The following is a 10,661-nucleotide window of genomic DNA, read 5'->3' as shown; positions in this document are numbered from 1 at the left end:
CACTAGATTCCTTAAGCAAAGTCAGGTGTTCGAATCCTGACGTTTGTGAATGGAGCAAATTGGGTTGAGAGAGTCACCCTGTCCTCTGGAGTACTCTATCTGAATTAGTCAGTCAATAGATCAGATACTATTGATTAATTCAAAAAATTGTAATTAGTAATTATACACTAATATTCAAACCCACCATAAAAATAATTTTGATATATTTTATAACAGGACTAATATATATAGAATTTACATGTAAATTAAAAAAATTTATATATTTTAATTTCTAATTATAAACGTACACAAACAAGTATACTTAAATTTAGTGACATTCTTATTGTATTCAGGACAAAACTTATATACTTTGAAAATTATATTTTTTTCGATTAATTATTTTATTAATATATGTATCTTAAAATTTTATTTATATTTACGTACAAATATTTCTAAATCTTAAATTACCAAAGTATACTCGGAGAGGGCAAAACAGGCTGTTTTATGTTGTTGTTGTCGTCTTGTGGTGGCTTTTCTTTTTCTTTAACCATAATTTATTTGGGAATTCATTTAATATATAATTTATAGACATCAACAAAGCTGAAAAGTCTATAGTCAACAACAAATTTGCAATATCATCCCATTACCTTACCCTCTTTCTTTGAATACTTTCCATTTTGGAAACTATTTCTTTAACCTTTTAACATGATAATAATAATAATAATAATAATAATAATAATAATAATAGGTTTTCTCTTATCAATTAAAAACGTCAATTAATCCGAAAGTATAATAAATAATTGGGTAAATTACATATTTAGTATCTCAACTATCACTTTTATTCTGTTTTGGTCACCAACTATTTTTTTAAAAATTCATACATAATATTTAATTTTAGTCATTAACCGTTAAAAATTAACAAACTTCTCATGCGATAATTCTGGTTGTTTTTTAATGATGATATGACGTCATCTTAAATTAATAAATTATATAAATTTATAATTATTGTACAATTTAAATCTAGTTATTAATTGTAAATTTCACGTCAATATTTCTGTTGCAAAGATGGCCACGCCCGATTCATTCCAAATTTCTGTCCTCAATACGCCTCTATCACATCTACAAGAACTCTTATCTAGGGATGCTTTTGGTCCCCGTACTGCAGACTAGTCACTGTTTAATTTTGGCCTTGGCCTTCCTTTTGATTAAAAATAATAATAATAATCAGTGACTTCATTGAAATGATTTTAATAATTTAATGGATTAATTGATAAAATTTATAATTCAATAGTCAACATAGAACTACCCCTATAGTTTAGTGACTATGCAGGTAGTTTACCCTAAAATTAAATAAATGCTAAAGGAAGCTCAACATGTCTTTTCACTTTGTATCATGTTAATGTACATACATCACATACAATACCTACAAACATAAAACACAGTTCTCTATTTCTCTCTCTTTTTCCCTTCTATCTTCCTTCGCATTTTTGCTTCTTCTTTTCACAGCCATTTACTAGATTCCTCTAATTACCCATTTCCTTTATTTCCCCCCCTCATTGGATTGTACAAAGTCCCAGCTCAAATACCCATCTCTAAATATTTTTATTTTCTTCTTTATTTTTTGGCTTTTTTGTTGCTTTTCCCCTTAATTATGTTCTATGGGCTGATAAAAAAGATAACAAAACTCTTCTGGGTAGTTTTCATTATTTAGCTTTTGCTTTGTTCTGCAAACTAAACTACCTTTCTGTTTTTTTTTTGTTCTTGTTGTTGCAGAGAAGCCTTTAATGCCCTGTTGAATATGTCATATAGAGCTTGAAGAAACCAATCAAACAAAAAAGTTTTCAATTTTTAGTCAAAGTTTTTATCAATAATTTTTTTCTTCTCTTTGTTGTTTGTAAATTGTGTTCTGTGATTTATTTTTCTTCCCTTTAGCCAAAGAGAAAGACATGGGCAAGCAAGGACCTTGCAATCACTGTGGAGTTACAAGTGAGTTATTGTTTCTCCAGTTAAATATAAAGTTTTAAGAAAAATGAAAAAAAAAACATTTTTGAGACCTTGGGTATAAGTAATTGTTCAATTCCCCTCCCCCTTAAAATTTGTTCTATGTGATTTATATGCTTAGATGGATTATGATTCCATGGGAATAACAGTGAGCAGAAAAGAACCAGATTACATGGACAATGATAATAGATTTTACAAATTATGCAGTTCTTTGAGTTGTACTGTTTGTATATGGATTTAGAACAACAAATATCCTTTTTCTCGATCCATGTAAAGCCTAGAACTTGAGTTTGTAATTGAATTTAATGGTTTCTTTCTACCTCATTCATTTTCTTTTCTTTTTATCTCTTGGGGTTGGTCTGTTTGACTCTGGTTTTCCAACATTTCTCACAAAGTGAGATTGAATTCTATTGGATGCTGGGGAATTGCAGAGCCTATGTCATTGAATTATGGCAGGTTTCGTATTCAACATTAAATCGGAATTGCTTTCCCATTGCTCCATAGATGTCTATAAGCCTAAATATCAAGCCATTCAATTCATAGAAATGTATGTCCTTGTAGCATCATTGTTTGACTCCTTTATAGGTGCACTTTCCATTCCGGTCTTGATAGATTTCGTGCTCATTTTCTAGTCTCATAAATAAGCCGTTGTTTTAAATTCCAATGCTGTTGAGCTGGTACTCACATGCTTGCTCTAAACCGGCTTTTGGTCTTTGTTGATAAGAATTGTCAATCAATGTGAGCCACTTTGCAGGGCTGCACTCATATCCATTTTAAATAATTGTTTTACACTTTTTCTGTTATCGGTAGCATTCAATTCTATTTTCAAGTTCATTGTTTTGCCTCTTAGGCCATTAAACACTTCACCACAAAAGTGTCATTGCAGTTAAACATTCTGAATGACTTCCAGCTGAAAATTTATTGCACCACTCTTAAAATTAGAATGGTTTTATATTCGTGGAAGATGGTGTTTCTGCACCAATTAGTGCAACTCAAGTTATTTCATCTGTATTCTTTTTCTGGTCATTGATATGAGTTTTATTTTTAAATGTGTCAGAGTACAAGTGTTAATGGAAGCTTTGGTGTACTTGTTTGCCTTGGTTGAGGCAAGGGCATCAACCCTGAGTTTGTTTTAGGGTAAAGATATATTGTATTGACCATAATTTGAAGAAGATTTATCTGATGCCGCATTTGTCTTTGAATTTATCCAATAAAATACTAATCCTATCGTTGCACTCTTTTTCTCCTTTCGAGTTTTGCCCCTATAGCATTTCTATAAAATTTGGCTCATGGCTCTTGCCATACTCATAGCACGGTTTTGGTATCTCCTTATCTTTAAATAGTATTATACTTACTATCGACATTGCATTGTGATAGGCACTCCTTTATGGCGCAATGGACCTCCTGAGAAGCCAGTATTGTGCAATGCATGTGGGTCGCGGTGGAGGACTAAAGGGACCCTTGCAGACTATACCCCACTTCATTCTCGGGTTGAACCTGATGATTATCAAGATCATAGGACTTCCAGAATGAAGAGCATATCTATAAATAAGAAAAAGGAAATCAAACTGCTGAAAAGAAAACCAAATCATGAGACAGCAGTTGCCGCCCCTGATTACAACCAGGGTTTCTGTAGGTTTGTGGATGAAGATACTAGTTATAGATCGAGTTCTGGATCCGCAATATCTAATTCTGAAAACTATGCCCAGTTTGGCAGCGCAGATGCAAGTGACTTCACAGGTTGAACACATTGCCATCGGTGTTCCTCATTGCTGTTTTGACTTCTTGAGAGTGATTTACTTGTTTAGTCCATCTTGTGAACTTACGAGAGATTCACGAGTGTCGTGCTTGGCATTAGGGGTGTAAAAGAGCCGAGTCGAGCTCGAGTATTGCTGAGCTCGACTCGACTCGAAAACTCTCAAATGGAGCAAAACTCGACACGAAAACTCGCGAGTTTAAAATTTTTAAGCTCGACTCGAACTCGAAATCCTGAACTGAAGCTCATGAGCAGCTCGAAAAGACTCGAAATGAAGGGGAAAAAATTCTTAAACTTAATAAGATTGAAGCCTCAAACTCGAACATGAACGTTAAATACATGTAAGCCTTACTGTATTTAAAAAAACAACATATAAATATTAATATTATTAATAATTTATTTAAAAAAAATAAAATCTTAATATATTATATTTTCGAGCTACTCACGAGCTTTTCGAGTCGAGTATCAAGAAGCTCGTTTCGGTTTATTAAGAATTCGAGTTGAGCTCGAGTCGAGTCCATTTGATCCGAGTATTTATCGAGCCTTGACCGAGTCGATCTCGAGTAGCTCGCGATATGTCTCGTCTCATTTACAGTCGTACTTGGCATAAACGAAAACGGTTGTATATCTTCCTAGAAATATAACCATTACAATTTACATTGTCAGGTTGATCTTGGCAGATATTGATGGCTTCATTGCATGTTTTTACTTTTATAATGACGTGAAATACATTTAAATCATATTCTCTTTCATCTTTTTCCAGGGTCTGCTCGATCTAACGTGCGGAAGTCAATGGTGCCTTCTATGGAAAGGACCTTCTTAAATCGTCCTAAGCAATCTTCAGTTGAGAAACTGACAAAAGATTTGTATACTATTTTACATGAACAACAGTCTTCATATTTCTCTGGATCATCTGAGGAGGATTTACTTTTTGAGAGTGAAACACCCATGGTTTCTGTTGAGATTGGACACGGAAGCATTCTAATTAGACATCCTAGCTCAATAGCTCGAGATGAGGAATCTGAAGCTAGCTCACTTTCAGTTGAAAACAAACAATATTCAGTGAATGAGGCGTATTCATATTCCTCAAATTTCTCTGCATACAATGATATCAAGGCCGTGAAACTTTTAGGACGTGCAATCGAAAAGGCTAAGAATCCAGCTGGACCTGGAATGCAGCACGAGCAATTTAAGAGGTAAATCTTTTCGCCATAATATTTTACAAATTGCAATATAGTCTGCAAATAATATCTTTGGCTCCGCAGTTCCTCGGGAAGACTTTTTAGAATAGTTTCTTCATGGTTCATGAATCATGGGACGTAAGTTAAGCTTATAGCTTTTTTGGAATGGGAGGAGAAATTGGATAATAGTGCCTTCATTTTGATAAATTTTTCCTTTTTCTTTTTGGTGTTTCGGCAGGGACAAGGCTCAACATGAAAAATCACTAATGCTGGAAAGTCATAAGTCACCACTGTGTAACATAGATTTAAATGTAAGTTCCCCTGTTTCATTTTTCTTGTATTTGTTTTTCTTGGAAACAGCTTTTTTTTTTTGATAGGAATAGGATGCCTCATCAAAAACCTCCCTCATAGTGGTCCTCTGCCCTAAGGTAGGACCAACTAGCGGAAGGAGGAAAAGAGTGCATCAATTTATTGATAATCAACCAGATACATAAGGCTTAAAAACAGTCTTGCAAACTACATAAAACTTAAAAACAGTCCTGAGGGTACTTTGCTCTTAAGGCTTACACAACTGCCTAAGCAAGGACAAAAATTACCCAATTCCTTCCTTTGCTAACTTATCGGCCTCACAGTTACACCATCTAGGAATCCACCTAACAAGAGCCTGAATAGCAGAAACAATAGACACAATTTCCTTGACAAAGTTTGACAGAAAAGCAGGTGCAAGAGCTTGGTCTTTAATCCAATCCACTGCTATCTTTGAATCGCTTTCAATAATTAGTCTGCCCTTCGAAGCCCATTGTGATGAAACAAATAGGTCAATTCCTTTTTTGATAGCCTTCAGCTCTGCTAGGATAGTAGGAGAAGGACCGACACTTTCTGAAAACGAAAAAAGAATATCCCGATTCCAATCTCTGAGAATACCCCCTATTCCAGCATACATACCAACCGTACTAACAGCCCCATCCACGTTCAACTTAAAAAAATTCACTGGAGGAGGACTCCAACAAATCGCCTTCACTATTCATGCCTATTCTTGGAAACAGCTTTATAACTCAATTCTAGAGCTGCTATATTGTTTAAAAAAAGTCTTTTGATCCCTGGGAACCTGTAAGTTTGCATGCATATAGTGACTCTGGATGTTTCACAAATCTTGACTCGTGCTTCTTCGATCTTAAGCAAAATTTGGATCGTCATGAAAATTTCACATTACAATATACAGCACATATGTTCATTATCCATTTGTGATTGTATATTCGATTGGAGCAGGATATCCTCAACTTCGAGGAGTTTGTGAAACATTTAACAAACGAAGAGCAGCAGCTATTGTTTCAGTATCTACCTCCACTCGACATTGCCAAACTCCCCGATAGGTATCTCTTTTACACCTTTATCAACATGGGGAAATAACACCTTTCTAGTTCATGGTTTGTGCAAAATGGAATGCATTCACTAATGATAATTTTGTTTTTATTTCTATTTCAATAGTATCTGAAGCATATATAGTTGAAATCGGATAATTCCGGAAAAGAAAAAGGGAAAAAATCAGTAATGTAAGTTTCTAATGGGACGATCACTAGTAGAAACATGATCTGGAATCACTGATGGTTGTCCTTGCACCTGCAGCCTCGAAAGCATGTTTGAAAGCCCTCAATTCAAGGATAACCTCTGTTACTTCCAGCAACTGCTTGAGGAAGGCGTCTTTAATATCTCTGTCCCGGGGGTGAAAGCCGAAGATTGTAAGACTTTGAAGAGACTTGCATTATTTAATTTGACGAAATCACAATGGGTGGAACGCAGTCATGTACTTAAGGTTTGAATTGGTTCATGAACTTGTTGACAATGAACTTACTTTGCTCACTATGCCTAAGCATATTTGCATTTCTCAGCTGCAGAGATGTAAAAGTAGTATTAAAGGGCCTGTGATTGCTAGAGGACCAACTGCCGTTACATCGAACAATTCGGCGATTATGAAGAGATCACGTGACTGCCAAAGCCAAAATTTTCCAGGTTTAGATATTTTCTCTGCTGCTATTATTTGCACAAGATAAATCAATTAATAATCTTGTGAGCTGTTGTGATTGTTAACATGGTTTTTTTTCATTTTCAGAAGCAAGTTCCTTAAAGTTCCCTAAAAAGGTATTCATGAAGGCTACTTATGAAAACAAAGAAGCCATAGACGACGATGGTTCATGCTTTAGTCCGAGAAGCCTCTTCGCTTTGCCTCCTATTGGTGGCTCTCTCGTGATGGATTCTCTGCATTTCGTCGATGAAAGTTCCGACCAAGATTTGCTTCTGGATGTGCCACCCAATGGCTCATTCCCACAGGCGGAACTGCTTCATCCTACCTTAAGTTTCGGGCAACAGGCAAGCACTAGTAGTAGCTCAGCACGTTCACATCTTGTGAATCCATATTAGCAAGAGATCCCATGACCAGGGTCTACATATTTTGCATGTCAAACACCAAAGACTGTGATTTAGGTTTGATGGTTGCTCTTTTATGCCTTTCCGTAACTTCGAATGTTCAGGTGGGTTTCTTTTTTCGTATAGGTCGACAACATAATGTAATATATACCCAAAAAAAATGCAAAGAGATGGTAATCTTCGGAGTTTTTGGATATACAGACATTTTATATACTCCATGATCACTTTAGAATGTGAATTATCCATGAAATCAAAGGAAGATTTTAATATATATATATATATATATATATATATATATATGTAGGGATGATTTGGTGGGTTAAGGCAGGGAAGATTTTGCTTTACGAATCCGGAATGACCTACAAAAGTTGGTACCTATCCTTTGGTATGACTTTTGAGCTAATGAAAATGAAGAATGGATTATGAATCAAATTTTAAAAAAATAGGAAGTTCAGGGATTTGATGTTGCTCTACCCTGTTTTGTAAGAAAAAAGGATTTATTTTTATTAACCCTGAAAATGTTTCTTTAATCATTGTGATGCACATACTCGCTATTTACCAAGGTTTGCGCAGTCATTGTTATTCATAATCGGGCTTTAATGTCGAATGCCCTACACCATACGATCGACTCTTCTTCAACATGAAGTTGACAACTTCATAAAAGAAACATCATCACCAAATTATCATCAGTACTTGTAATCTACACTTTCTATAGATCAAACAAAATTTGAATCTAAAATTATTTTTGGAAGAGACGAATCAACTGCGAAGGATCTCGAACATAAGAATTCCTTCGAACACATAAAAATATGAAATCTGAAGTCAAGACTTCGATTCTCACAAATCCGAGCGGTGGAACTTGTGGTGGAGGCCAAAACTCTCACATATGATAACTAAATTGATGTAACGGTTTTCATATATTTATTACCTCATCAGCTGTCTCATGATCTCCGGTTAGCCCGCCAAGGCAACTGAGTTTCATCGACCTCCACTTCTTCTGCAGTTTCCATCAACATGTCCATTCCGGTTCTCTATGTTTCCTTTTTCAGTTTCACATTCGACCAGGGCCATGGCTGGCCCGGCGCAAACTGCGTGACCGCGCAGGCCTCCCAAAAAAGCCCCAAAAAATTATATATATAGTGACGTTTTTCTAATAAATGCCACTATAAATGGACTTATTGCGGCGTTTTAATGAGTAAATTTCTAAATGTAAGTTTAGCAATCAAACCGAAAGCTGTTTAGACAGGACCATGGAGTTTCCAAATGTAAGTTTGGTGTATAATTAGAATCCTTAACTAAGTAGATTATTTTCTTACCAACTCTGTTTTCACATTCTTAACTTCCTTTCTTGCAAGGTCAACATCTGTTGCCTGACCTTGAAATCTAGCAATTGGCTGCAGAGTGATAGAGGGAAAAGTAAAGAATATTAAACATTTATGTCAACTGCATCCAACATATTTGAAGAAATTGATAGTTTAGAGCATCGGAGATCCACTGTCTGACAACCAACCTGTCTTATCATTATTGTAGATGAAGGAAGAGCAGAACGATTTCCTGTTGCACCAGCAGCTAAAAGAAATGCAGCTTCACCCCATGCATTTCCAACACAGAGAGTAAAAATAGGAGGCTTAACATACCTGCAGCAAAAGAAAGTATCCACAAACACAATAATTAATGCTAGGAACGACAAGGATGTACAGTGGTTTGTAGAATGTTATACATTCAAAAATGCTCGAAGCTTAAGGTAGGTAGTATCTACTTGGTTTCTAGAAAGAAGAAAATCCACAAGTAGCTGGCGCTCATCACGACTGAAAGCAAATACTGCAATAGAAATGTGGAAGGTAAAAAAGACCTTATCATCATTCACAAAGAATGATGCATTCACAATTTATCAGTAGTAGATGCAGCTGGGGTTTGACATTGAAACTACCACACCGAATCCAAGAAGATAATTCAGATCATTCAAGCACCTAATAAATGCATACTTTGTGCAGCTCATGAAACAAGCCAATTATGAAATACCTCGCAAGTTAAAAAGCAAAAAGTGTGATTACCCCATAACATCATAAATTGCAAAGGCCTCAGTCTCATAACCTAGCTTCTCACCACCCTGAAAGTAGTGAAAAATCCTATTAGTAATGTTAGAAAAAAGGGAGCAAATAAATGCAACAATTTAGTATCTTAACAATGCAAAAGAAAATCTAAACATAACTTTGCACTTCTTGGCATTCATTTAGAATCCAATGCCAATAATCACGGAAAATACTACATTGGTTGTTCCTGTAACAAAATCATACCTTGGTTGTTCCAGTGGAGTTTATGTACAAGTAAATAGGCTTCTGCTCATCTTCATATTGAAGGTAAAGATACTCAGCCAGTATCAACTCTGTGACAGAAGGAACCAGCGACATTCCCAAGTAAACAATCCGATTCTTGTATAAATACGATGCCAAATCCGGTGGAGGTTGCTCCCATGCACTTCCCCTCGAAAACGGAATAACCAATCCACAAAATTCCAGGAAAACACAAAACAAATGAATTTATTCAATTGCACTCAACTGTCATATAATACTCGAAATTAAAATAATAACTCAAACTAGTATTAATGATAATTTTCAGAATTCTCATAAAATAAAAATTGCCTACTTCACTACCAATAAACATCCCCAAAGGAAATTTAGATGAAATTAAAATGATTTGGAAGTACCATGGTGACGACTCCACGTCTGGGCTTGGACCGGGAGAGAGAGGCTGGGTTGAGAGCGTCGGGTCGTAGCTTGAATCCGAAGAAATCTCCGGCGACGCTGCCACGGCGGGAAAGGGAGAGAGGAAGTTGGTGGAGAGAGAAGCTCGGAGGGAAGTCGAAGTAGGAGACGTTAGGGTTCGGTTAGGGTTTACGATTCGTGCGGCTGTTGGTGGTGACAACATGTGCGCCTGGACGGCAAAGTCCATTGAGGGCTATAGTGCTTCGGGAGAACAGAACAGTGTTTTGGATGAGTGTGTGAGAGAAGTTAGAGAATGATATCGGATCAAATCCGATACGGAATCCGGAAAAGGTTCGAGTTAGCCCGAAACGTTTTTTCTTTTTTCTTCCCTTCAGTTTTTTTTTCATGGTAAAACGTTGTCGTCTAGTAGGGAGTCTTTCAACTTTTGTGGCCTCCGTTGTTACTTTTGGCAATTAAAATTTGCGATTTACGGAACGTAAAATTATAGTATAAATAACAAAATTATCAGAAAATAAGATTATTAAGAATATTGTATTTTGTGTTTGATTTAATAAAAAAGTAATATTATCGTGTTTGGTTAAATAAATAAAAAAT

At 35.7% G+C, this 10,661-nt stretch overlaps 2 protein-coding genes across 6 annotated transcripts; one reads left to right on the top strand and one right to left on the bottom strand.

The window, feature by feature from the left end:
* The first annotated feature begins 1,416 nt into the window (after positions 1-1,416).
* Positions 1,417-7,417, top strand: LOC120155121 (GATA transcription factor 26-like). 5 transcript variants are annotated; one of them, XM_039166685.1, is made up of 9 exons: positions 1,417-1,672; positions 1,912-1,965; positions 3,358-3,720; positions 4,500-4,932; positions 5,153-5,228; positions 6,187-6,290; positions 6,544-6,730; positions 6,807-6,927; positions 7,028-7,417. In XM_039166685.1, exons 2-9 carry the CDS (start codon positions 1,926-1,928, stop codon positions 7,333-7,335), a joined length of 1,632 nt encoding a protein of 543 aa, XP_039022616.1. In that variant the 5' UTR covers positions 1,417-1,672; positions 1,912-1,925; the 3' UTR covers positions 7,336-7,417. The 5 variants fall into 5 exon arrangements, with proteins under 5 accessions (XP_039022616.1, XP_039022617.1, XP_039022618.1 ...); XM_039166688.1 differs by having other exon boundaries at positions 1,624-1,672; positions 5,156-5,228; positions 6,813-6,927; XM_039166686.1 differs by having other exon boundaries at positions 1,417-1,965; positions 5,156-5,228.
* Positions 7,418-8,521: 1,104 nt separating this feature from the next.
* On the bottom strand, positions 8,522-10,221 carry LOC120155123 (ATP-dependent Clp protease proteolytic subunit-related protein 4, chloroplastic). The gene is made up of 5 exons (XM_039166691.1): positions 10,049-10,221; positions 9,639-9,842; positions 9,396-9,451; positions 8,852-8,978; positions 8,522-8,735 (listed from the first exon to the last, which is right to left on the bottom strand). The coding sequence occupies exons 1-5, from the start codon at positions 10,049-10,051 to the stop codon at positions 8,646-8,648; spliced, it is 480 nt and encodes a 159-aa protein (XP_039022622.1). The 5' UTR covers positions 10,052-10,221; the 3' UTR covers positions 8,522-8,645.
* Positions 10,222-10,661: the final 440 nt, after the last annotated feature.

Source organism: Hibiscus syriacus, unplaced genomic scaffold, assembly GCF_006381635.1.
Source record: "Hibiscus syriacus cultivar Baekdansim isolate YM2019G1 unplaced genomic scaffold, ASM638163v2 tig00111164_pilon, whole genome shotgun sequence".
Classification (NCBI taxonomy): Eukaryota; Viridiplantae; Streptophyta; class Magnoliopsida; order Malvales; family Malvaceae; genus Hibiscus; species Hibiscus syriacus.
The sequence above is the reverse complement of the archived record's forward strand: the minus strand, read 5'-3'. Positions and strand labels throughout refer to the sequence as shown.